Genomic DNA, 26,870 nt, shown 5'->3' with positions numbered 1-26,870 from the left:
TTGTTGGGACAATGTGAACCCATTAGTCAAATAGGACCAAGAGACGTAAGCTAGTTACATGGTTTTTGCTTTCCAAAAACATATTTTGTAAATCTTTAATCCGAAATTAACTAACTTGAGAAAGACGTCTCTCTACTTTTTGTGTTTTGTTTTTTTTCTTGTTTAAATATACATATATACGCATCTCTCTTCTTTGATTAACTTCAGTCAGAATAATTAATTTACTAAAATCCTCTCAAAATGTTACACTCCCTCTTCAATGTCTTCTTAATCTCTCTTTTCTTCTACAACAGGTGCATTGCGCATCACTTCACATTCACGGTAAGTTTAAATCAGTTAATCGATTATAAGGCAAGAGTAAACTAACTCGAATTGATGAAAACTATTGAAAGTTAATTAATGGCAGGTTAAGGAAGTTCCATATACGAAACTGTGTAGCACGAAGAAGATTTTAACCGTTAATGGTCAGTTTCCTGGACCGGTTTTAAAGGCTTACAAAGGAGACACACCATTTATGTTACCGTTCGTAACCGAGCTAGCGAAAATATCACTATGCATTGGTAATTTAAAACCCCTTTTTTCTTTAAGTACAAGTATATATATATAACTATGCATGGTTGAATGTGTTTGTATTTTAAAAATACAGGCATGGTGTAGAGCAGCCGAGAAACCCATGGTCAGATGGTCCTGAATACATCACCCAATGCCCGATTCGACCTGGTTCAGATTTTACATACAAAGTCATATTTTCCATTGAAGACACGACTGTTTGGTGGCACGCGCATAGCTCTTGGACACGTGCCACTGTACACGGTCTTATTTTCATATATCCTTGGCTCGCGGAACCTCTCCCTTTTCTAGAGGCGGACAACGAAGTCCCCTTAATTTTGGGTAATTGATGGACAAAAATATACATATTTTCAGATGTCTTTTCTATATTTTTATAAACAAAGTTGCGTTTTTTTCTTACAAGTAAAGTAATGTCATAAAACTGGACAGGGGAGTGGTGGAAGAAGGATGTGAGAGAAGTGGTGGAGGAGTTCATAAGGACCGGAGGTGCTCCTAATGTGTCTGATGCTTTGACCATCAATGGACATCCTGGTTTCTTGTATTCTTGCTCTAAATCAGGTTTCTTAAAAAAATTACGTAGATGGAGATGAACTGTGAATTTAAGGCATTCATTGTGATGTGATAGATAATTGTATTTCATTATATATAGGTTGTTTTGTGTTACTCGAATCGTTATGAATTTTGTTAACATACTAAATAAATTTATGTTAATTTTACATGAACAGATACATATCATCTCGCGGTAGAGGAGGGCAAAACCTATCGCATCCGGATGGTAAACGCGGCGATGAACCTAATTCTCTTCTTCGCAATCGCAAATCACACCCTAACAGTAGTCGGGGCTGATGGACACTACACGAAACCTTTAAACGCTAATTATATCACCATATCCCCTGGCGAAACGCTAGACGTGTTATTAAAAGCTGACCAAAACCCCGAAAACACTTATTACATGGCGGCTAGAGCTTACCAAACTGGCAATATCACATTCAACAACTCCACCACTATTGGAGTCTTACGTTACATTTCTTCATCAAAAACCAAAACGTCATTGTTTTCTGGATCTTACCCAAACCTTCCTTTTTACAATGACACATCAGCAGCTTTCGGCTTCTTTACCAAGATCAAAAGCCTATTCTCCGGACAAGTTCCCGTCCAAATCTCGCGTAGGATAATCACAACGATTTCAATAAATCTTCTCAGGTGTCCCCAAAACTCCTGCGCGGGTCCAAATGGTTCAAGATTAGCAGCGAGTATGAACAACATATCATTTGTCACACCAAGTCACGTGGATATACTAAAAGCTTACTACCTTCACATTAAAGGCGTCTACGGAACGCGTTTTCCGGACTTTCCACCGCTGATTTTCAATTTCACCGCGGAAAATCAACCGCTGTTTTTGCAAACTCCGAGGCTCGCGACCGAGGTAAAGGTAGTTGAGTTTGGGGAAGTGGTTGAGCTTGTTATTCAAGGGACTAGTTTGGTTGGTGGTGGACTTGATCATCCTATGCATCTCCATGGTTTCAGCTTCTTTGTTGTTGGAGTAGGGCTTGGGAACTATAACATAAGTGACGAAGATCCGTCCTCAAGGTATAATCTCGACGACCCACCATACAAAAATACAATGACCGTGCCTAGGAATGGTTGGATCGCTATCAGATTCGCAGCTGTCAATCCCGGTACGTACCTTACTTTACTTCATAATCTATACATAGAACCTAGATAAAGAGACAAGAGAGTACTTGATAACGTAGTGGCTTCCTAAGTGTCATATTCTAAGCTTTGACTAGAGTTTGAATCTGTGTGGTTGTTGCTTAGATTGTGGTGTTGTTACCAGCCTGTCAGACACGCTAGAAGATGTTTTTTAGAAGAGCCAAAAGACATAACTAAACAAGATTTTAACCAAAATGTTATAACCACCGGGAAAGGAATAGATACGAGAAAACAATATAAAATACGAAAATCGAATAGACGCAAAGTTATTTTTGAATAGAAAATAGAATAAAATTAAATTAAATCGATCGATATTGTATCCAACGTCCAAAATATATATTAATCGAAATAAATAAAATCGAATAATCTCTAGGTTTGAAGATGGTAATTATAATTTTGAAATTGTGTTTTGTAGGGGTTTGGTTCATGCACTGTCACTTCGATAGACATCAAACGTGGGGTATGAATGTTGTGTTCATTGTTAAGAATGGAATATGGCCAAATCAGCAGATGCTGCCTCCACCAGATGATTTGCCGCCATGTCATTAATAATTCACCTGTCGTTTCTCTCAAATTGGTGGTTCAACTGTGTTACCAGTTTGAGTATATGTAAATCATTATCATATTGTATTTGTATCGATGTACTTAACTACATTTAAAAACAAAATCCACAATTTAATTTTCTCAATAATATTCATCGTTACTAAGGGAAATAATGGATTGATTTTTTCCATTGAACTTTGAAAGAAACTTTTTTTTTCTTTGTTTGTATTGTTAAAGATCTATATTTCAACTCTAATCGTTACGACAATGAATACTACATCCATCTAGAAGATATAGTTGCTTGCATATAATCATATGTGCACACCTCATTTTTTGTTTTTTTTTTAGTTTATGCTGCCAAGTGTGTTGTTTTCTATTTTTCTTTTTTCTTAACTCTTTACTTTTCTAATTTTCTTAATTCTAATCTGACTATTACAATAGTCTCGCCTAAAGCATGTCTAACTTTTCTACAAAAAAATATGTAGTGTACGTGAGAAAACTATGCTCAAGTCTTTTAAAAACAAACCACAATAATCAAATACTATGGCTTCCTTGAAATTAGATTATCTAGATATTTTCTTATCTTTTTTTATATTTGATTATTGTCATGATATCATCATTTACCTTGTTCACTTACTGAATCACCCACATATATTAGTAACACTCATAGCCAATTGGTGAGTTGGAAGCCCATGATAAAACCCCTAATTTAACAAAATGGTTCAGAGATGAATCTTATGCAAAGATCAACGAAGCAAAAGTTCAAACTTTGTTTGGTATAATATCATATATTGCCATGAACTCCCTTATATAATCGTGGTAGACATGCATGCTTCCTATAACACATTTTCCATAAATTAATACGTGGGGAAAACAACAATCTGGATTCATAAGTGAGTCTTCCCTTACCTGAGGTAACCTAATGCAACACATCTTTGATTTCAACAGTTCTATCTAGAATCTAATTTGTTTTCTTTTGTCTTCAGCTTTCTTTACTATATTGCTAACCTTTATATATATATACACTTCATGTCTTCTTTAAGGTCAACATATTTAATTATGACGTCAATTATGAGAACATGAATTTACTTTAGGGCACTATTTTTATATAAAAGATGCTATTTATCTAATGAAACTATACTATTACGTCCTAATGCCATTAGACGATAAAGAAAGACCATTGGGGATGCCAGGTTAAGTGACAAATTGCTTCTCGTTACCATGTCCCAATCACATGACATGACATGCATGAGTCATAACTAGCCAAAAAGACATATGTTGTACGAGTGTAAATTATTCAGATATATTAACGTTAATCGAGTCATTATTTAGTAATTAACAAGAGAGAAACGTTTGAACCTAATTACATTTTTTTATATGAATATGAAATTAAGGGCACGATGACGTACTAACTACTACACATGCATGCGGTCTTTTTATAAACTATAATAGAGGAAATTATATAATCTAAAAACAACTAATAGCAAAAGAAATTAATATCAACGAGAATCAAGTCCACTTGACCCATTTGATCGTTATACCTTAGATATTTTAATTTCAAATTACAAATAATTTTTCAATTAAAAATATATTGTGAGATTGATGACGCTGCTTTGATTTACAAATAAATAGTATGGCTCCTAGCTCATTAGAAACCAGATCTTGATCTAATTTAACATAGAGTAGCAGCACATCTTGATGTTGTAAGAAATCGATCGAAATATATTTCTCTCCACATCATGTCGTCTTCTCCACCAAGGTACAAATTATTTTCTTATATATGTTATTCAAATTTCGGTGTATTAGTAAAATGCTAATAAAATAGGTACACGAGTTTAAACAGAAATCAATTACTTTGTAACCTTTCTTTCTAGGAATATGCATGTTGTCCTAATCTTGATTTTTTTAATGACAACATCTCTTTATATTTATATGATAGGAACTCTTTGATGAATGTTGTTAGTATGAAAGGAGGCAATGGAGAACATAGCTATGCTACTAATTCTGGTCATCAGGTTAGTACCTAATCATGCATCTAGCAATTAAGCTATGAAAAAATTAGAATGGAACTTAATCTACGTACATACAAGATTCTATCTTTAAATGGTTTTTTCGTATACTTGGGTATGCAGAAAACGGTTTTCTCTAAAGCACAAAAGATGGTGGTTGAGAATATGAGAGAAACATTAGTAAATTTGGCCTTTCCTGAATGCATTAAAGTGGCTGAGTTGGGCTGTTCTTCCGGACAAAACACTTTCATGGCCATGTCCGAAATCGTTAAGACGATCATAACTTTGTATCAGGAAAAATATCGATGCCCACCAGAAATAGATTGTTGTCTGAACGATCTTCCAATGAATGATTTTAATATGACTTTCAAGTGGGCCTCTTCTTTCCAAGAGAAGCTAAAGATGGATTATAATGGAAGGTGCTTTGTCTCAGGAGTCCCTGGTTCGTTTTACTCGAGGGTTTTCCCGAGAAAATCTCTTCATTTTGTTCATTCAGCTTGTAGTATCCATTGGCTCTCTAAAGTCCCTGAAGGGATTGAGGATAACAAGAAGAACGTGTATATTAGAAGTCCTTGCCCGTTAAATGTGTCCAAGGGTTACTTGGATCAGTTTCAAAAAGACTTTACGTTATTCTTAAAAGTGCGTTCTGAAGAAGTGATGCCTAACGGACGCATGGTTCTCACATTCAAAGGCAGAAATGCTTCTGATCCTCTTTATAGAGAGAGTTGTCACTATTGGTCCTTGTTGACTGATTCCCTCCTCGACTTGGTCTCTGAGGTATAATCACTAAAACTTGTTCTTTTTGTTTCTTTTCTTTTAAAATTCTCTAAGTTTATATATTTGAAGCTCATATCATATATATATCATTATTATTGTTAAGTAGCTAGAGAATAGTTATATGTCACAATTTGTTATGGCAGGGTATTGTAAAAGAATCAGAGGTGGATTCCTTCAACTTGCCGTTCTACGATGCGGGTGAAGAAGAGGTGAGGGAAGTTATCAAAAACGAAGGATCTTTCGAGATTAACAAAATCGAGACGCATGAACATGTAGTTCCATACAAAGATAGTGGGGAAGCTGACGATGAAACATGTCGACTAAGATTTGGGGAAATGATGGCAAACAGGAAAAGATCAATAACGGAACCGATGTTGGTTGCTCATTTTGGAGATGCGATTATCGACCGCCTGTTTAAGAAGTATGCACGTAATGCAGCCCAATATTACATTGTCTCAAGAGGCTGCAACAAAACAACCATCAACTTTGTCATGTCGTTAACTAGAAAATAAAAAGGTTTGGTTGTTTCTTTTCTTCTTTTGGGTCAAGAATGGTTTCGTTTTGCTGCTGGTAATAATGAATAAGGTGATATAGAACCAGTGAGTATGGTTGTTTATTCTATTTAAGTCTATATGTGATATATGTGTCTGTCTCATTACAAGGGTTTGTCTATTTTGCTTATAGCAATTGTATGTTTTATCTTTCTTTTTTTAAGAGCATAGTTTTATTACACTCTTTATATATATTAAAGAACAATTGGCTACTCAGGATCCATCGAACTTAAAATTGGCTACACTTACGCTACCCCAAAAACAGAGGAGGAAGCAGGAACTAGCAGTGACTCTATGATAAGTGACGACTCTTCATTTGCTGAGATGATAAATATAAAGTTTTGAAAATATGTGCTCATCGCTCCATACTAATTTCATAGACATCACTAAGGTTTCATCTCATAAAATTTCAAAAGCTAAACATGTGGTAATGTTTCTTTTCTCACACTCCGAGTCAGCACCACCTTAACGGATCTCTGCGTGAATATATTCGGGCAGGGGATATCTCCATGTCTTGTACCATACCGTTATCAGCATCACCTCGAGGGATCTCTGCGTGGTGAAAATTCTCGTTGTAGGTGGAGTGATGCATCTGCGTTATATGACCCTGTTGAAGTGCTGTAGTCTTGTGGCTTCTACCCCAGTCCCTTCGGCTCCAAAGGTAAAGAGGTGGCGGTATATTGTTCCACTGTTCTATCGTTTTATTATCCACATCTACCGACCCGGGCAAGTAGAACGACTGCAGAGCAAGAAGAAAGAGTGTGACTGAAAGCTAATCATAAAACAAACGATAGTTGGAGTCATTTGTACATGTACGTACCATGCCAGAAAGTAAATTTCTGTCCTCCCAAATCAACTCATAATCAGCAATCAAATCGACCCTGTATGTAGAGGAACCCAGAGTTATGAAATGTTTGTCGTTGAATGAGACTGTGTATTTGCTATATATACATATATACCTTTTTGTTTCATGTGGTACGATGAGGATTAAAATCTTCGGTTTAAACTCGAGGGCCTTCCTGATGAAAGTGTTAGCAAGACTGGCTTTGTGACCGAAAGGCGGGTTCAATCCTATTATCTGTTTTTATCCAATACTAAAGGAAAACTCAGTCAGTGAATTCAACAAATGCATCTCAAGTTTAGGATTACATTTGCTTTCTTACCAATTGAGAGCCATCAGGTAACTCTTCTGGTTTCACGCTCAGCCAATCTCTCTTCTCAAAGTTGAAGTTGTTCTGCCGTGGGAACATTATGTTTAGAAAAAGCTTCAAACAGAAGAGTAAAAGAGTGGGTGATGTACCTTAGGTGGAATGAGATCAAAATTTTTAAAGAAGCATGTTTTCCCCGTTTTCATAAGCTTTTCGTTCATCAAACAACTGAAGTCATTAGAGCCACAGCCAAAGTCGACTACCTGAAACCACGGAGAGAGTTTATCGAGAATGTTATGTATGATAATTTGCCTAATAGCAGAGGTATTGATTAAAAGAATTACTAGCACACTTACCGTATCGCCATTTTCAACATACCAGTGGAGCCTCTCTACAATCTGCATTATTAATTTCTATTAAATCGATTTCTCCGAAGCATCACTAAACTAGTACACTTCTATAAATCAAGGTAATACTGAGTTAAGAAAACAATATATATATAGTTTACCTCTTTAAGCTTCTGTAGGTTTGTGAAGTGACGACCAAATGATGTGTAGCGCATACCATGGAGANATCAGCAATCAAATCGACCCTGTATGTAGAGGAACCCAGAGTTATGAAATGTTTGTCGTTGAATGAGACTGTGTATTTGCTATATATACATATATACCTTTTTGTTTCATGTGGTACGATGAGGATTAAAATCTTCGGTTTAAACTCGAGGGCCTTCCTGATGAAAGTGTTAGCAAGACTGGCTTTGTGACCGAAAGGCGGGTTCAATCCTATTATCTGTTTTTATCCAAGACTAAAGGAAAACTCAGTCAGTGAATTCAACAAATGCATCTCAAGTTTAGGATTACATTTGCTTTCTTACCAATTGAGAGCCATCAGGTAACTCTTCTGGTTTCACGCTCAGCCAATCTCTCTTCTCAAAGTTGAAGTTGTTCTGCCGTGGGAACATTATGTTTAGAAAAAGCTTCAAACAGAAGAGTAAAAGAGTGGGTGATGTACCTTAGGTGGAATGAGATCAAAATTTTTAAAGAAGCATGTTTTCCCCGTTTTCATAAGCTTTTCGTTCATCAAACAACTGAAGTCATTAGAGCCACAGCCAAAGTCGACTACCTGAAACCACGGAGAGAGTTTATCGAGAATGTTATGTATGATAATTTGCCTAATAGCAGAGGTATTGATTAAAAGAATTACTAGCACACTTACCGTATCGCCATTTTCAACATACCAGTGGAGCCTCTCTACAATCTGCATTATTAATTTCTATTAAATCGATTTCTCCGAAGCATCACTAAACTAGTACACTTCTATAAATCAAGGTAATACTGAGTTAAGAAAACAATATATATATAGTTTACCTCTTTAAGCTTCTGTAGGTTTGTGAAGTGACGACCAAATGATGTGTAGCGCATACCATGGAGAAAAGGCGAAAGATAAATTTCAAGCTTCCTCTGCAGTATATCAAAAACATGAATGTTTTATATTGTGAAACCTTTTTCCATTAATGAAATTTATTTTACGTGTAGGAATCGCATCACCCAAAAACTAAGTGATTCTCATAGAATGACATACAATCTTCTAGTNTACTAAAGGAAAACTCAGTCAGTGAATTCAACAAATGCATCTCAAGTTTAGGATTACATTTGCTTTCTTACCAATTGAGAGCCATCAGGTAACTCTTCTGGTTTCACGCTCAGCCAATCTCTCTTCTCAAAGTTGAAGTTGTTCTGCCGTGGGAACATTATGTTTAGAAAAAGCTTCAAACAGAAGAGTAAAAGAGTGGGTGATGTACCTTAGGTGGAATGAGATCAAAATTTTTAAAGAAGCATGTTTTCCCCGTTTTCATAAGCTTTTCGTTCATCAAACAACTGAAGTCATTAGAGCCACAGCCAAAGTCGACTACCTGAAACCACGGAGAGAGTTTATCGAGAATGTTATGTATGATAATTTGCCTAATAGCAGAGGTATTGATTAAAAGAATTACTAGCACACTTACCGTATCGCCATTTTCAACATACCAGTGGAGCCTCTCTACAATCTGCATTATTAATTTCTATTAAATCGATTTCTCCGAAGCATCACTAAACTAGTACACTTCTATAAATCAAGGTAATACTGAGTTAAGAAAACAATATATATATAGTTTACCTCTTTAAGCTTCTGTAGGTTTGTGAAGTGACGACCAAATGATGTGTAGCGCATACCATGGAGAAAAGGCGAAAGATAAATTTCAAGCTTCCTCTGCAGTATATCAAAAACATGAATGTTTTATATTGTGAAACCTTTTTCCATTAATGAAATTTATTTTACGTGTAGGAATCGCATCACCCAAAAACTAAGTGATTCTCATAGAATGACATACAATCTTCTAGTATACTTTAAGGGATAAAAGGATTACGGTTATAACCTTATGCTTCATGAGTTCGAGTAGGATATCTGGATCAAATATAGCTCTTGCATCTCTGTCACGCCCTTCTTCAAACATCTTTAAGGCAGCCCGGGCGGCCTGCAGAACAGTTGTTAAGATTCAGGGAGACAAAGCTGCTAGTCAAATTATATCTATGATTTAAACACAATCGCAGTGACATACATTGACATGAGTCTTAACCAATCCTGTTGTGATGTTCTTACTGATATCATGTCCTGAGTGATAAGATTTTATATGGTTTGGCCGGCGAGACTTAACGAACTCATCAAAGTCAAACGAGGATTCCACTTCATCAAGTATACCCATCACCCTGTCTTAACAGAAAAATAAAATGATTAGTTGAAACTACTAATAATGTAACAATTTCTTGTATAGTGGCCAAAAAGAACATCACCTCTGTTCCACGTTCTGAACACTAAAATCTAGCTTTGGTTCCTTATAAGGGTCACAAATACCAAGACGAGTAGACAGACCCTCATGATGCTTCGGATCCTTCTCCCTACTCGGAACATCCTCTTTGAAGTGTGCTAGCCCGTGACTTTGTGTTCTTCTTTGTCCAGATATATCAGGAAAAATTAAGTGGTCTCTAGCTGGAGTAAGAATAGAACCTTCTATCTCATGGGCCCTGTTCAAAATGTTATGAAACGCCATACATTATGCAGACAAATGTCTACTTTAAATGCACTCTAAACCGTTTAGAATATTCAAAAACTTACAAACAATATATAAGAATGCGGTTGTACGGAAGCAGTCTTTCCCAAGCTCTTCGCAATGTGTCATCGTCAGAGTTGAGTTCAGAAGTAATCTCCCTGAATACAAAGAGAAGAAAACAAAGATCTGAAGCTAATATATATGGCCGTTAGGAGCTTGAGGAAAAAGTAAAATGAAAATCGGTTTACCTAGGTAAACATTTTCTGTGATAAGCTGTTGGGCAACGTCTGCATACAGCAAAATGCAACGCATATTGATTCTTGTCTTCACTTGTGTTACAGACTTTACATATGTGTAGCGGACAGGCAAAGTAGTCTCTAGCAGCAATCTTGGCTTGAATTTCTTCTGATTTGATTTGATCATCAGCACAGAGAAGTCTTGCAACACATTTAGGATGGTAGAAATGACCACAGTTTGATGCAGAGCAAGGGAAGACCTTCAAAGCAGTAAAAATTGGATGGATTTCAAGTAGTAAATACAGCTAAATTGACTAAGTATCCACATGACCTGTGATATTATGCAAGTATATAATACCTGTTGAGAGGAATTTTCATCAGAGGATCCTAATTTGCCACAAGCATAACACTGGTGCTGTTTACATAGACAGTTGTTACACAAATAGGTCGCGAGTGCCTACATATGTAGCAAACAAACTTCAGCATGGAGCCTCACCATAATAGCATATCAAAAAGAAACTCAAAAGCCGATTCATAGTACATGTATATGAGTCTTATCCGTGAATCCTAGCGATTCGCACTGTGACTCAATTCCATCAGCTATGGTTGGATGGAAAGATCTCAAGCAACTTCCTNTGTCTACTTTAAATGCACTCTAAACCGTTTAGAATATTCAAAAACTTACAAACAATATATAAGAATGCGGTTGTACGGAAGCAGTCTTTCCCAAGCTCTTCGCAATGTGTCATCGTCAGAGTTGAGTTCAGAAGTAATCTCCCTGAATACAAAGAGAAGAAAACAAAGATCTGAAGCTAATATATATGGCCGTTAGGAGCTTGAGGAAAAAGTAAAATGAAAATCGGTTTACCTAGGTAAACATTTTCTGTGATAAGCTGTTGGGCAACGTCTGCATACAGCAAAATGCAACGCATATTGATTCTTGTCTTCACTTGTGTTACAGACTTTACATATGTGTAGCGGACAGGCAAAGTAGTCTCTAGCAGCAATCTTGGCTTGAACTTCTTCTGATTTGATTTGATCATCAGCACAGAGAAGTCTTGCAACACATTTAGGATGGTAGAAATGACCACAGTTTGATGCAGAGCAAGGGAAGACCTTCAAAGCAGTAAAAATTGGATGGATTTCAAGTAGTAAATACAGCTAAATTGACTAAGTATCCACATGACCTGTGATATTATGCAAGTATATAATACCTGTTGAGAGGAATTTTCATCAGAGGATCCTAATTTGCCACAAGCATAACACTGGTGCTGTTTATATAGACAATTGTTACACAAATAGGTCCCGATTGCCTACATATGTAGCAAACAAACTTCAGCATGGAGCCTCACCATAATAGCATATCAAAAAGAAACTCAGAAGCCGATTCATAGTACATGTATATGAGTCTTATCCGTGAATCCTAGCGATTCGCACAGTGTCTCAATTCCATCAGCTATGGTTGGATGGAAAGATCTCAAGCAACTTCCTTCACAACTGAGTTCAAAACAAGGAGATTAGATGAAATTGTTGCAGTTTGTAAGGAGCTCTTGAAATAAAATAAACTCTTAAGAAACTATGAAGCATAGCATACCACAGAACATAACCACCATTGTCACAAAAAGAACAGACCGGATCAAACTGCAGGTTCGTCTCAGAATCATCATCGCTGCTGTTTTCCTCATCTATCATATTATCAACAATGAAGTTCTGTTCCATTGGTGTCTGAGCATCTTGTTGATTGTGTGTTGATAGTTCCTTAAGAGAAAAAAAAAAAAAAAAAGAATTAAACTTAGTAGCAGGAGAGCAAGAAAGGTGGCAGAGAACAATGAAACCACTTCTAACTCAATCTTACCACTTCTATAGGTACAGCTTGTGAAGTCTTGTCCAGAAAAGTAAGCAAACACTGCAGAATAATTATCAAGGAGAAGCAGTAAATATCTGAAAAAAATATACAAATGATAGTTGCTTGTCTGATAAATTTGGTTTATCCTAAACTGATCTGTATTCTGAATTCTTAACTAGATATTCAATTAAAGAAGACTCTCAAATCTGGAACTAACAGAATCAAAACCGAAATGAAAGTATCTGTCTGCCCTAGGACCAAAGACAAAAAAAAACATTTTGATGCGGGTTCAGATCCAGAAATATTAGAACAAGACTTAAAGCTAAGGAATCAGACTCAGTCATATGTTTCAGCTCTTTAGATCATGCTCTCATTAGAACCAAACACACAAGAAAAAGTGTAACTATTAAGAAAAACCAAAGAGAAAAACAGACCTTTGATTTCGTTAAATCTTCATCCCTTTTCATAGCTTCACACAGTAAAGAAACATGATCTGATAAGTCATCCTCCGAAGGCTGAATCCTGATTGAACAGCAGAAAAAAAACATGATTTCTAAGACAACATAAAAAATAAAACACATGAAGATAAACTGAAAAAAAAAAACAAGTAAGCATACCCATCAAGTTTCTGTAAACAAGTCCACACATCATCCCTCAATGCATCCGGATTCCTTTTAACAAAGTGAAGAAACTGAAGACTGACCAGAGTAGTTCTAACCAAAGTCTCATAACTCTTTTTGGGGCTTTGTAAAGTTACCCAGTGCATCCCATGTAAAAGAACCTCAATCTTGGGATGTTCATCAACAGAGAGATCAAAGTTCCACCCTTGTACAAGCTTACAAAAAGACTGGTCTCCACAATCAGTATTACCACGCAAAAACACAGACGAACCCGAGATATCATAGGAATCTACGCTGTGCCATTTGAGAGGAACAACACAAAAATTGACAGGTGTCTCACTCTGATCAACGAAATAGTACTCATCAATAGAATCAGGTAAAATCTCGCCTTCTTCATCTGACCACTCCATTAGAGACACCTGAAGAAGAAGAAGAAGAAGAAAACATCAAGTTTCACAGATTCAGCTCCTCATCACTAACCAATAACCAGAGAACCAATCTCTAACAGAGCAACGAGTTAAATTACCCAAACAAAGCAACGAAGACACTAAAAGAAGAAGGACTGCATCTACTTGTTCAGGAAAACCCAAACTCATGGAAGAAGTAAAACCCGAAATTAGAAACTCGTCTTCCGATTTATTTCTCAGCAGATGAACCAATTACAAAGCCGAAATGAAAAAAAGAAAGGGAACGCTACCGTCGATTGAGCAGAACAGCCGTCGTTCGTTCGCCGATTAAAAACCCTAGAATCCTTTTTGTCGTTTACAAATCCAAGAAGAAATGAGACAAGGGAGAAGAAAAGCGTGGGAGTGACTGACGTTGCGAATTCGTACGGATTTATACCCTTTTTTGGCAACCAAATTAATCATAAATAAAAAAAATGACAAAGAAAAAAAACACAAATCACATTTTAATTTACATGATTAAAATAGGTTATTGTTGACAAAAAAAAAAAAAAAAAAATAGGTTATCAAATTTATATAAAAAATTTAGGTGTAGTTATAAAAACAAAAATAAGAATATGAGGGTAAATAAAAAAGTACTGTACTATTTAAAAAAAAAATATATATATATATATACACATAAGTAAATATGCCAATTTATATTAAAAAATGTATATTTTTGGAAAAAAAACTAAACTACTTAAGTAGGAAAAAATAGTAAAAGATGAGTTTAAATATTCTTGGGAGAATAAAGAAATTAATTATGTGATTGTAGGCAAGGTTTTACCTTTTTACAAGTTCTTTGAAGAGATTAGTGATGGATATAGTATTTATAAGTTCACTAGGGAAGATGTCTATCAAGTTTAACTCATTTTGAGCTGCTTAACGAGCCAAGAAAGCGAATAATTTATAAGATATTTTTCTTTTCAACACTCATTATTTCTTTTAGCTTTTTTCCAAGCAATTTTTTTTTTTGTTTATGTTCTAGTAATCTCCATATATAAGAAAATATTCAACAGTTTAAGAAAATATTTTTTTTTCTTTTCACAATGATTCTCATCAACTTTATCTTGAACTTTTTGATATTTCGTTGTGTTGTATTCATGGTGATTAGAACTACGTTCCATAATACTCATGTGTTCTAGTTTGATCTCTGAACAAGTGAACATAGATGATAAGGAAACAATGTTTCAGCTGAAGAGTGGTTGATGAGTCAAGAGAAACTACTGTGGAATGTATGGCATGTGTATGCAAAAGAAAATGATGATGTATAGAATGTATGATGCTAGATGTTTGATAGCTTAAGTGCAAACTTGTTGTGTGACTACTATATGACATTATGATTGTGTGCTTGTTTAGTTGTTGTTGTAGACGGCGCGATCACCCTAATCGAGTAACTTGTTTACTCAAGCCTCTTTTAATGGATGCACGTGAGGTTTAGGTTAATGGGTATCGCAAGAAATGTTCATTGTAATGTTATTATATTACTATTATTTAAGATGATTGTTTTCCAGTACTTTTTAAAAAAGTTTAAAAGACGTATTTGTTATTGGACTTTTTCAAGAAATGTTAACTTTTAAGACATCAATAATATGTCACACCTTCGGTTTGATCTCTGGTTCTCCAGAAATATGACACTTACTACTACATTGTAGTATTTCCATAGGATTGAAGTTTTTAGTTGGTTTAATTTTTAAAAACTGAACCTAAGGAATTATATTTTCACAAAGAACCACTCATGCGTTTTTTTTCAATATCCAAATTTTGGGTCAACTAGCTCATATCATATAAATTAAAACCAATATTGCATTTATTTAATTTTCATATTTTAATGTTACAATTGTAAAAGACACTTTACGAATATCAAAAGGTAATTGAAGCAAGTAAAATAGTAAATAGTTAACTTAAATGCAAATCACACATACAAATAATATATAAATGAAACAACTGAAAAAGAAGAAAAAAAACTTACTATTAGAGAAGTAATATTCGTGTAGCGCGAATACTTATCTATTACAAAATTATAAAGAAAGATCATTTAGGTTACAAAAACAATGCCACATGACTTATTCGCAAATCAAACAATCAGTTGTTTAACTGCACTCTGGAGGAGCACCTTGAGGAAACCTTTTTTTATCGGTGCAATAGTTGTAGACCATGTACTTTCTTTGTGCCCATTTCACTCTATTCTTTCCTTTGAAATCAAGTACTTGAGTGAACCATGGGGAATTCGCAGAGCATGATGATTTACCATTAGCCCATACACATGCATCCACATTATAGTTTCTGTAGAAAGCTGTGAAAGGAGCTTTTGACCAGTCTGTTTTCTCTAATCCTCCCCTTGTGGCCCAATGCTCAGCTTCCCATAGGCTTGCATAAAGCCTCATTGGTTGGTGCTTTGGGAATGGAACTCCAACAGACTCAGAGTTCTTGAATTCTCTAATCGGAATACCATCTATCGTAAAACTAAAAAAGGATCAACAAAAAAAAATGGTACGTTAATGATCCAAAAATATAAGATGATACTATGTGCAACGGGGTTAAACTCCATTTAAAGACTGCACTTACATGACCCGCTGGGGGTTCCATACGATGCAATAAGTGTGAAAGTGAACAGTTGGGTCAAACCATAGATGAAACTGTTGTTCTTTATCTCCTGTGCCTTTCGTGTAAACATTTGTATGAAGAGTATATGGATGACCACTTATGTTACCCAAGAACTCAAAATCTATCTCATCCCACGTAGTTCCAGGAGATTTCAGCTACACAAAGACATCATAGCAAGTTGTAGTCTAAATATACAAAATTTGGTAAATAGCCAAACATGACAAAAAAAAAAATGCTTTAAAATTGTATATATGTTACTTACATAGAATGTTGTCACAGTTCCAGCAGAGTTACCAGGTACAAGTTTCATTTGAACCTCAACTTTGCCATAAAGAAACTCCTGATGGGACTGGAAACCGGAACCAGAGAATTTGTCGAGCGAAAGAGAAAGAAGATTGCCGGTATTATCGAGAATCTTTCCACGGCCATCACCCCAATGTATTTGAACGTCTTTGTGAAAGCTACCAGCATAGACGCTCACAAATTGTGCCGCAAAGAGATAGACAACCAAGAACGCTAAACATCTACCATAAAAAGATATCATTTAGTTGATTTTGAAAGAGTAAGTTATACTCTCTTAGATGGATGAATGATGAGAAAATGAAGGTAAGGGACGTTACTATATATAGGCTTTTGAAAAAGAAAATAGAGAGAGATATAGTTCTAGTGGGGTTGATAATATATTCATTTTTTGATATTTTATTGGTTTTTTTAAAGTGAAACAAGAATATATATTTCCATTACTTGTTAATTAAATACAAATCGAGAAACACTAATAAAATGGTTTGTCGCGTTTTTAATAATGACCTTACTATATGTTAATTTTGTAAATTGTAATCAGGCCCACATATACTCGTAAAATGGTAACATACAACATGCAACTATGAGTGCCCTATGGATTGTCTTATACTTTCCGACTACTTTGACCATAAATCATATTTATATGGACAGCATGATTTATTTACATATTTTATTCCCAAATTTTTGTCGGTCAAAAAACTTAATGTCCGATTTCAGTCTCACAATTTCCTCCAAATCATTTGAATTAGCAAAACTACTGTATAGTGTATATAGTCAGTTTTCGTACAAAAATACATTTGAATTAGCAAACTATATGTAAGAATATGTATAGGTTAGCTAAAATCAGAATCGGGTTTACGAATCTAACATTTGAAGCAAGTAATGGCTAGTTCTATAAACATCTACCTTCAAATTACTTATTTTTCCTATACATCAATCATCCAATGGTCTAAATATAATATTTTATACCTTGGAAAAATTAAATTTAATTAACCAAAAATAAGAATCATATTTCACAATATTTAAATTCATTTGCTTTACCTGAAAAACGTAACTGAATAAAGTAAGCCAAAGAAATCGTTGCATATTTTGGAAAACTCAACTTTTCGACGTGTATATAGCATATAACTTTTTTGGGTTTTACGTCCTTTCTTTCTACTGTGTTAAGAGTTTCATTAATTTGATGTCTATCGTTTCTTATTTACAATTCTGTAAAGGTTATGAAATCAATGAGGATAAGGAGCACTAATCGTTTTTATTATACTAGCTCTGTTGAAGAGCTTTGTTGTGTTCTTCCGCTACGTTACCCACATACTCGCGGTGAGTATCCGTCCTATGGTTTGTTATAGTAATTCTATATGGGCTGCAAACTTGCAATACTTGCCGACTATTTTGACCATAAATCATTCTTATTAAGAAAGCATTATTCGTTTTAGATATTTGATTTGCAAAATTTTGTCGGTTAAAATCTTTAAAGGTCTCCACTCTCCCACTACTCTCTTCCTAATCATTCTATGTATTATATATTATAATTTTCTGTAAAAATATACAACAACTTTCAAACATTATTTTTATTAATTAACAAACATATATTAGGAACAAACAAACGAAAGATAGTGTTAATTATCTTATCCTAAATCTAGAAAACAAAAATACAGATAATCAGACATATGCCCATATCTATGTTAAAACTTGTAAAAATTTAATGACATATATAGTAGTATCGCGTACATAGCAGGATATATTTTGCAAAACACCTACTGAAAATGCATTATATTAGAAAAAAAAAAGATATCTGAATTCACTTCATTTTGAATAAAATAAAATAAAATAAAAAGCCATTATATTAGTTTTAATTTTTTTTTGTGGTTCAAAATAGTATGATTTATGATAAATCAATAGTCTGATATAGGAGACACTCTTTTTTGTGGTTCAATGCAATAGTCTGATAAAATAAAAATAAAACTAAAAATAAAAAGCCTTCATATTCGTTTCATATTTAAACTCTTTTAATCTTTGGTATTTATTTTATTTTTTATTATTATTTTTTAAATAGATACCGGTATATTATAATTTAGAAGGAGATTACAATGTTATACAAAAGGAGCAGTAGATAGAAGGCGAGACTCTTTTATAGTTAAGAGTTAGTAGTAGTTTTTTTTTTTTTTTCTAAGGAGTTTGAAAGTTGGTGAACCATAATGAGAGGTAACTTGGTTGGTTAGGATTTGCTGGAGAGTGTGATCCTTCTTGCTTTCTATCGAGGGCTAGAAGCCGTCTCCTTAGTTGAAGTTGGATCTCCCTCTGCAGCTGATGCTCTGGACGAAGGCTGTCTCTATGAAGACATTGTTTTGCGTACAAACCTGAAATTGTTTGTTTCGTAGGAAAAGACTAGAATACAACATAATATTGCTTCGATGACGTTTATATTATCATTTTTTTGGGTACTTTTCTTTTCGTAACATTAATTATTGTATATTGAGAGTGGAAAAAAAGTTTAACAAAGTCATTTATTTGTAATACAAGAAAGAGTTTAGGTCAAAGAAGAATGTCTGTACGAGACGGTAATCTCTTGAAGAAGTTACTTGGCAGAGAAGGTAACTTGCTTCTAAACTTTGGGTGTCTTAGATAGTATAGCCCACTAGCCAGTGATATTGCTTTGAACGGCATTGCGTAAAGGACCACCGACGCAGCCAAGCAGAACAAGATGAAGAGGCTTGTAGTCCTGGGGTCTCGCCAGCTCAAAAGTGACTGAATTCTCTCTCCCTGGGCTGCAATGTCTCCAACAACTGTCTGAATCCTACCTGCCACGCTTCTGAGCCGGTCATACCTCAGCCGCACCAAGTCTTGTGACCGAGACGTTGGGAATGTGTCAAACTCTTCATCGAGCTCATCAGGGCCAACAGCCTCGGCCCATGAGAGTTTCATATCCATGTGAGGAGGGTGTCTCGGCCTGGACCTGAAGTTCCACAATCCGATGAAGAACATGTAGAGAAACATGGTGGGCAAAATCAGTTCAGGGTACATGACCAAAATGAAGAACAAGACATTGACCAGAACCGAAGTAACTGGGTATCTCCAGTTGCAAACATCTTCAAGCCACTTCCCGACCAAGAAATAACCCGAGAGAAGTGACATTATGCGGAAAAAGTTCGCTTTGCTTCGCCTCATGCTCCATAGATGAGAGTCTACATCCAACATGTACTCGACGACCTCTTTCCTTAGTGGCGGCTCAGCTCGACCAAGGCGGGTTGCAACAATGTTCATGGCTTGGTATCTTAAGCCGTCTACTTGGTTGACCGTGAAAGGGAAAAGATAGTGCATTTTTGGGAGAAGCGGGTGGCCATAGTTGTAGATGATGTTGGCTAATGATAGGGTCGTAAAACGGACAGATATTTGTAGGTCGCCTGTTTTTTTGAGGCCGTGAGGTTGAAGAACAAGAAGCGGAAATGAATGTGTGTAGATCTTGTGAGCCTCTAGTGTAGACAGCCTAATACGAACCTGTTCCAAAGGTTTCGAACCCACAAAGTTAGAAGTGAAACATATATAATGCATCTCTACGTATGACTGTGGTAGCCTGGTAGGGGTGGCCATAATAACCAAACTGAGCTAAAATGCTATATTAGAAACAAAAACGAAACCAATTTAAAACCATATAGCCACAAAAAATAATTAAACCAAATCGAAACTGCATAAATTAATTTTAAAATTATTAAATTGTAATAAATTCTATACTAGAAATTCATATATACTTAAAATTTATAATATTAATTTTCTTTTTTTTATTTGTATATTTATTACTAAAATTTTGCTTAAAATCATTTGAAATAATTTTACACCGAACCAAAAAAATAAAAATAAATAAATAAATCAGTTCTCCTTTCAGAAGTAAACTGTAAAAAGGTTAATAATAGCTAGTTGCCACCCTGTGATTATATAGACAGAAAGAGATTACCTTTCCAATTCTTGCATCTTTAGAATCTGCAGTTCCGGAGTGTGCTGAACCCAAATGACTATTGTCGAAAACTCCTAGAGTGATGACAGTACAAGGATCATAAACTTCCCATGTGTACTGCTCGTTCCATCTAGGACTTAATGTATCAAGAATGGTTCTGGTTCTCACCCACTTTTGCCCGTACTTAGCCACACAATAAGCGTTTGTGCTTCCTCTACCATCTTTCAGNTGTCTGAATCCTACCTGCCACGCTTCTGAGCCGGTCATACCTCAGCCGCACCAAGTCTTGTGACCGAGACGTTGGGAATGTGTCAAACTCTTCATCGAGCTCATCAGGGCCAACAGCCTCGGCCCATGAGAGTTTCATATCCATGTGAGGAGGGTGTCTCGGCCTGGACCTGAAGTTCCACAATCCGATGAAGAACATGTAGAGAAACATGGTGGGCAAAATCAGTTCAGGGTACATGACCAAAATGAAGAACAAGACATTGACCAGAACCGAAGTAACTGGGTATCTCCAGTTGCAAACATCTTCAAGCCACTTCCCGACCAAGAAATAACCCGAGAGAAGTGACATTATGCGGAAAAAGTTCGCTTTGCTTCGCCTCATGCTCCATAGATGAGAGTCTACATCCAACATGTACTCGACGACCTCTTTCCTCAGTGGCGGCTCAGCTCGACCAAGGCGGGTTGCAACAATGTTCATGGCTTGGTATCTTAAGCCGTCTACTTGGTTGACCGTGAAAGGGAAAAGATAGTGCATTTTTGGGAGAAGCGGGTGGCCATAGTTGTAGATGATGTTGGCTAATGATAGGGTCGTAAAACGGACAGATATTTGTAGGTCGCCTGTTTTTTTGAGGCCGTGAGGTTGAAGAACAAGAAGCGGAAATGAATGTGTGTAGATCTTGTGAGCCTCTAGTGTAGACAGCCTAATACGAACCTGTTCCAAAGGTTTCGAACCCACAAAGTTAGAAGTGAAACATATATAATGCATCTCTACGTATGACTGTGGTAGCCTGGTAGGGGTGGCCATAATAACCAAACTGAGCTAAAATGCTATACTATATTAGAAACAAAAACGAAACCCAATTTTAAACCATATAGCCACAAAAAATAATTAAACCAAATCGAAACTGAATAAGTTAATTTTAAAATTATTAAATTGTAATAAATTCTATACTAGAAATTCATATATACTTAAAATTTATAATATTAATTTTTTTTTTTGCTTATTTGTATCATTATTACTAAGATTTTGCTTAAAATCATTTTGAAAATTTTTTACACGGAAACCGAACTAAAAAAATAAAAATAAATAAATAAATTAGTTCTCCTTTCAGAAGAAGTAAACTGTAAAAAGGTTAATAGCTAGTTGCCACCCTGAGATTATATAGACAGAAAGAGATTACCTTTCCAATTCTTGCATCTTTAGAATCTGCCGTTCCGGAGTGTGCTGAACCCAAATGACTATTGTCGAAAACTCCTAGAGTGATGACAGTACAAGGATCATAAACTTCCCATGTGTACTGCTCGTTCCATCTAGGACTTAATGTATCAAGAATGGTTCTCGTTCTCACCCACTTTTGCCCGTACTTAGCCACACAATAAGCATTTGTGCTTCCTCTACCATCTTTCAGTTTCATCGGCACCAACCCTTTTGCTCCAAGAATCCCAATCTCTAACATTCCCACCGGCTGCTTCCACAGCTGTCTAGCTGTAGGTCTTGTGTCGCTTATGTACATTGTTGACTCGTCCATCACATGGTATCCTCCTTCAAGACAGATACGTAGGTGAATCCGGCTCGAGAACTTATGTTCCTTTCTTCTTGAGTCTGGCTCAAGAACTCCGGTACCGTACTTATCAAGGTTGAACCAGCGGGACTGGACTGGACGGTGGTCTAACCGCTTCTCGAACACGTTCATTGGAAGGCTGATCTTGCCAATCACTTCATCTTTTGACGTGTGAACACGGTCTTCCACAGAGATCACTAGCTGCTCTTCAAAAGGCTCAGCAACTACAAAGACAAGATCTTCATTCCAGAGTGGATTTGTCGTCTTCATGGGACATATGTTGGTCTTGAGGGTTTGCATTCCGACATTAGCTTTGACGAAAACATCAGGAAGCCGGTTTCTGTCACTTGGGATCATGTCTTGAGCTTCGATAACATTGACTCTTAAGTACCATAGCTTAGGAGACACATATACCTTAGACCTGATGTTGAAAACGCCTTCTCCATGAACAGAAGCAGAGTCGGCATGCCATGCTTCAGGAAAAGCTTCATCTGCTTGAGTTCCCATCCACACAGCAAGCATTATCTCTCCTCGTACTACTTTGCCTTCTCCTCTCCAGTCTTCTAATCGATACCACTGCGGAGCCAATGGGCTGTTTGGTGGAACCCTTGTTGGGATCTCGTTCAGATCAAACACTACCTTCCCAAGAATGTCATCTCGACCTAGCGTTTCCTTGTCCTTCACGTAAACTTCAAGAACTGATGATTGAATCCTTTCTTTGGTAAAAGCAAAAACTTGGTTCCATTCAGGAAGAGTTGTTTTCCTATCAAAATGTTTTGTTCTTCCCTTGTAGTTCCCAAGCTTGACCTCCACGTAAGGATCACATCCGCCAGTGATTGAACCAGGTGGAAGTTCTTTAGCTCTGACAACTCGAACATAGAGATAAAACATCTGTTCCACAAGATCGTAAGTGCCGGTAAATCTCTCTCCAACATTTGGGTTTGGCCATCTCTCTCCAAGATCCAGGTTCATGTCTTTCACCTTAAAGTCATCTAGGTCAGTGTCACCATATGACTGCAAGTGATTGGTGTTTTGAGGGTGAATCTGGTTGGCTCCACGAGATTGCGGTTTCTTGGCTTCATGTTGGTTTTCACGAGACCGCAGACGAACGGAATGCATTGGTGCTGGCCGAGACAAAACTTCTTGTCTATGTAGTTTCTGAACTGGTTCGTTAACTTCTTCAATCTTTTTTCTTTCCACACACTCGCTGGCCGAATCAGTAAGATCTTCTTGGTCTGCTGATGCAAAACTCTCTCGAGAGTCTTCTGTTTCAGAACCAGCAGTATGTTCTTCCGTTTTAGAGGCAGACACTTGCGTTGGGCTAGTGTAAGTTTTAGTAGGAAGAGGAGGAGGAGGAAAGGTTTGGTCTTGTTCGGATGATGAAATGTAGAATTTGAGACCAATCTTACCTTTAACAGAAGAGAGAAGCCATTTCTTATCCAACGTGAAGCGCTGGTACACTTGGTCGTCCTGGTAAACAATGTTACAGAGAGGAATCTTGACTCTGCCGAGGAAACTTCGACCGGGTACTGGTCTTCTTTCGTGGTAAACAGAGACTTCAATGTGTTGGTTGTGATGGCTTATCACACTTTGGTCGTAATCAAAGTAGAGTTTCTGGTTCCAAACAGGGTTAAGGCTTTTGGGTACAGTTCTGGTTTTGCTTAACTGATTAAGGAAATCAACTTCTACAAAAGGACTTGCTGAGCCTTGGCCATCTCTGGGCATAAGATATTGAGCATCAACCACGTGCACGACCAGTTTTCTGATGTTTCTCATTGTGGGTTTCTTGGTTTCTTGGAGTGCAAGGGAGATTTAAAAGGGGAAGAATCTAGAGGAGAGAAGCCTAATTGTTGGGGAAGAAAGGTATATATTCTAATTATACTTAGCACGAAAGAAGCTTGTTTATGAGCTGAAGTAAAGAATGTGATTATGAAGCTGCTTTTGTCTCTCATTCAGCTACAAGTTTTTGTAGGATTCTTTTTTTTGCCTTTACAGGAAGATGAATACGGAGGAAAAGTATAAAGCTACAAATGATTACAAGTCGAGCAAATGCGGGGAAAAGGCTTTATTAATTTTTACTTCTATGCAAAGATCAAAGCAATCAATCCTTTTTCACTAAAAAAAAAAGAGAGGTTGGTTTACATCATTCATTTTATATAGTTGTATCAGGTTTAAATGAAGTTATAATTTTTTGCATCACTTAAAAATGACTTAGAAAGTGGTGATGCAAAGTAAATATTTGCATTAATTGGTGTAATCAATGTTAATTTATATCACTTACAAAAAAATAAATGATGTAAGTTCTACTTCTACATCAGTTTTACTGAATTGATATAAATTATTTTTATCATTTTATCAAAACTAATGTAAAATATTTTTATTATTATCTAAAAACTGATGTTAAAATAAAATTATAATAAATGATATTAAAATATTTTTTCGGTCCTACAATATTTATTATATTAACATATGGTCATATATAATTATAATTTTGATAGATAAAAAGTAGTAATGGGTCAAAAATTCACATCAAATATGAAGATTAGTGGTAGTCTAAAATTATATTCTATAAAAAAAGAACAAACTAATAAAATACAGGAAAAACAATTTGCACAGTAGAAACATATACTTAACATGCATCAAAATTTTGATATTTGTAATCGGTTTCATCTATTCATTTAGTGATATGCATAATTATATATAATAAGATTAATATTTAAACATGTAATTTTTAAAAATTGTTGATCTTTCTTACAAATAAGAATATGATCAATATTTACGAGCTCAAAAAATTAAAATACTAAAAAAACTCTAATTTGTTTTAAATTAAATATATTAACAAAAATTTACCTCTTTAACATTTTAATTTGATTAAGGAGAAAAATAATATTTTAAGAGTTCCCAAGTCATATGATGGAATGAGTAATGATCTGCGCACGAGTTAAAAATTAAGAGCTGAGCTATGATAGACAGTAGAAAAAAAAATGAAAGTGTTAAAATCATATGGTGAGGTGATTTAAATAAGGTTTGACACCTCTACATGTTTACAAATCCGATTATAAAAATCTATCATTTATCCCACATATTTGCAATTGCATTACAACATAAATTCAATTCTAATCATTATTTGCAATATAATTGTCAATTCAACAATATATTTATCTTACTTTCTTAGTTGTGGGTTCCATCATAATTATTAAGTATAAAATAAATAGATTGAAGAACTTGTATTTGTTTAAAAAACTCAAATCTTGGCATATGCAGGAATAAGTCTACTTTTTTATTATTTGCATGATGCGATGACTATTTGTTTCACAAAAAAAAATAAAACAAACAAAGATGAGAGGTGAAGTATAATGATTAATTAAAATTTAATAAGGCAAGTTAGATATAAAATATTATTTTTTTTCAATTTGATTGGTTATTAAATATTTTGAAAAGTATTGATGTATTTTAATTTTTTTATTAAGTAAGTAAATTGCAGAGATTAGTATTTGATAATTTTACCTTTAATGATTATTATTTATTTGTTCTTTGAGATATTTATTTGTGGTAACAATATGATGTAATTTTGATAAGGGATAAGGTATTTGTAGCTAATACTGTAGTAATTATCATCTTTTATTTTAAACAATAATTCTCATCTTTTGGATTTTGTAAACCTTTTCTCATAATAATGTGAATATATGGAAAAAAAATTATTAATGAGGTTTTTTTAGTGTTAAGCTATAATAAAAAAAATATGGATACTGTTGCCAAATTTTAATATGTAAATCTTTGTATATATATATATATTTGAGATTAAGTCAAAAAATGTATCTGGTCGATATTTTTTTTTCACCACCAATATTAAGTTTTAAAATTAATATATAGGAGGAGTTTAAGTATTTTATATATCCCTCGCCTTCGGTAGGAATGAAATTTTGACACATTTCACACATATTTAAAAAAATTAAATATACAAACATACTTCTATTTAATATATCCCTACCTAAATCATAATAACTTAAATACAAAAAATATTAGCTTTGTATGAGGAGAAAACCTGAAAACTAGTTACAAATGTCGTTTTGAAAATGTGAAACAACATTCTTTTTAAAATAACTCTAAAACGGGACTCTCAGTGAAACGTAGAGATTATTAAAAAAAGTATGTCAATAGATTTATTTCGAAGTTAGCATTTTTAGTTAAATATTAAAAATTTCATCATTTATTCTATTTTATATTTCCCTGGTTTATTGTTTATATAATTTGGAACTAGTTATAATGATAAAATGGTAGTATACAAATTACAACAAATAAATTATTTTCAATATCTCTCTAAATGAACAAAAATAATTTCTTCAAAATTTTCTTTGTTATAAGATAGTTATTTTTAGTTAAAAATCCTCTCATAAATTTTAGTGTATTTTTAATAAGATTATATATATATATATATATATAGTGTATCTTAGATAGTTATTATACAAGATATACCTAGATTCCATATACTGATCATGTACAATGTATATTGATTACTTAACGAATAAAAGAGATCCAAATAGTTGTATATTCTTTTTACCTGGTATCATAACTTTAACCTACACTCATTTTGTTTCTTTTGTGAAACACCTCCTCTCATTTTATCATTTATTATTTCTACCAGCAAATTCCTTTTTTTTTTTTTTTTTTTTTTTT

General features: G+C 34.9%; 4 protein-coding genes and 1 pseudogene across 6 annotated transcripts; 2 read left to right on the top strand and 3 right to left on the bottom strand.

The window, feature by feature from the left end:
- LOC104760790 lies at positions 215-3,021 on the top strand (annotated as a pseudogene).
- On the top strand, positions 4,503-6,342 carry LOC104760789 (salicylate/benzoate carboxyl methyltransferase-like). The gene is made up of 4 exons (XM_010483753.2): positions 4,503-4,585; positions 4,766-4,841; positions 4,959-5,612; positions 5,756-6,342. The coding sequence occupies exons 1-4, from the start codon at positions 4,566-4,568 to the stop codon at positions 6,122-6,124; spliced, it is 1,119 nt and encodes a 372-aa protein (XP_010482055.1). The 5' UTR covers positions 4,503-4,565; the 3' UTR covers positions 6,125-6,342.
- On the bottom strand, positions 6,457-13,917 carry LOC104763212 (protein ENHANCED DOWNY MILDEW 2-like). Of its 2 annotated transcripts, none has more exons than XM_019239979.1 (19): positions 13,799-13,917; positions 13,099-13,520; positions 12,916-13,003; positions 12,491-12,541; positions 12,230-12,393; positions 12,033-12,132; positions 11,850-11,948; positions 11,504-11,751; positions 11,321-11,413; positions 10,143-10,373; positions 9,911-10,058; positions 9,728-9,826; positions 9,469-9,561; positions 9,317-9,358; positions 9,113-9,223; positions 8,976-9,047; positions 7,982-8,100; positions 6,984-7,044; positions 6,457-6,902 (listed from the first exon to the last, which is right to left on the bottom strand). In XM_019239979.1, the coding sequence occupies exons 2-19, from the start codon at positions 13,509-13,511 to the stop codon at positions 6,618-6,620; spliced, it is 2,517 nt and encodes an 838-aa protein (XP_019095524.1). In that variant the 5' UTR covers positions 13,512-13,520; positions 13,799-13,917; the 3' UTR covers positions 6,457-6,617. The 2 variants fall into 2 exon arrangements, with proteins under 2 accessions (XP_019095524.1, XP_019095523.1); XM_019239978.1 differs by lacking the exons at positions 11,321-11,413; positions 11,504-11,751; positions 11,850-11,948 and adding exons at positions 10,465-10,557; positions 10,648-10,895; positions 10,994-11,092.
- LOC104760788 (xyloglucan endotransglucosylase/hydrolase protein 20-like) lies at positions 15,419-16,726 on the bottom strand. The gene is made up of 3 exons (XM_010483752.1): positions 16,414-16,726; positions 16,113-16,306; positions 15,419-16,010 (listed from the first exon to the last, which is right to left on the bottom strand). The coding sequence occupies exons 1-3, from the start codon at positions 16,693-16,695 to the stop codon at positions 15,638-15,640; spliced, it is 849 nt and encodes a 282-aa protein (XP_010482054.1). The 5' UTR covers positions 16,696-16,726; the 3' UTR covers positions 15,419-15,637.
- On the bottom strand, positions 18,871-23,997 carry LOC104760786 (FT-interacting protein 1-like). 2 transcript variants are annotated; one of them, XM_010483751.2, is made up of 3 exons: positions 21,813-23,997; positions 20,647-21,343; positions 18,871-19,252 (listed from the first exon to the last, which is right to left on the bottom strand). In XM_010483751.2, the coding sequence occupies exons 1-3, from the start codon at positions 23,967-23,969 to the stop codon at positions 18,987-18,989; spliced, it is 3,120 nt and encodes a 1,039-aa protein (XP_010482053.2). In that variant the 5' UTR covers positions 23,970-23,997; the 3' UTR covers positions 18,871-18,986. The 2 variants fall into 2 exon arrangements, with proteins under 2 accessions (XP_010482053.2, XP_019095520.1); XM_019239975.1 differs by lacking the exon at positions 20,647-21,343 and having other exon boundaries at positions 18,871-19,949.

Source organism: Camelina sativa, chromosome 18 (genome assembly GCF_000633955.1).
Source record: "Camelina sativa cultivar DH55 chromosome 18, Cs, whole genome shotgun sequence".
Classification (NCBI taxonomy): Eukaryota; Viridiplantae; Streptophyta; class Magnoliopsida; order Brassicales; family Brassicaceae; genus Camelina; species Camelina sativa.
This window is presented reverse-complemented; position numbering and strand designations above follow the sequence as displayed.

Bases quoted from the DNA above. Each gene is read 5' to 3' on its own strand.
- LOC104763212 (XM_019239979.1), bottom strand. From the start codon at position 13,511: ATGGAGTGGTCAGATGAAGAAGGCGAGATTTTACCTGATTCTATTGAT. The intron at 12,394-12,490 runs GTAAGATTGAGT...TTTTCTCTTAAG, and splicing joins AAGCTGTACCTATAGAAGTG to GAACTATCAACACACAATCA. The intron at 10,059-10,142 runs GTGATGTTCTTT...CTGTTAAGACAG, and splicing joins GTTCAGAACGTGGAACAGAG to GGTGATGGGTATACTTGATG.
- LOC104760788 (XM_010483752.1), bottom strand. From the start codon at position 16,695: ATGATATCTTTTTATGGTAGATGTTTAGCGTTCTTGGTTGTCTATCTC. The intron at 16,307-16,413 runs GTAAGTAACATA...GTCTTTGTGTAG, and splicing joins GAACTGTGACAACATTCTAT to CTGAAATCTCCTGGAACTAC. The intron at 16,011-16,112 runs GTAAGTGCAGTC...ATCCTTTTTTAG, and splicing joins TGGAACCCCCAGCGGGTCAT to TTTTACGATAGATGGTATTC.
- LOC104760789 (XM_010483753.2), top strand. From the start codon at position 4,566: ATGTCGTCTTCTCCACCAAG. The intron at 4,586-4,765 runs GTACAAATTATT...TTTATATGATAG, and splicing joins ATGTCGTCTTCTCCACCAAG to GAACTCTTTGATGAATGTTG. The intron at 4,842-4,958 runs GTTAGTACCTAA...TTGGGTATGCAG, and splicing joins CTACTAATTCTGGTCATCAG to AAAACGGTTTTCTCTAAAGC.
- LOC104760786 (XM_010483751.2), bottom strand. From the start codon at position 23,969: ATGAGAAACATCAGAAAACTGGTCGTGCACGTGGTTGATGCTCAATAT. The intron at 21,344-21,812 runs GTAATCTCTTTC...CCTTTGGAACAG, and splicing joins AAGATGCAAGAATTGGAAAG to GTTCGTATTAGGCTGTCTAC. The intron at 19,253-20,646 runs GTAGGATTCAGA...GAAGCGTGGCAG, and splicing joins CCGGCTCAGAAGCGTGGCAG to GTAGGATTCAGACAGTTGTT.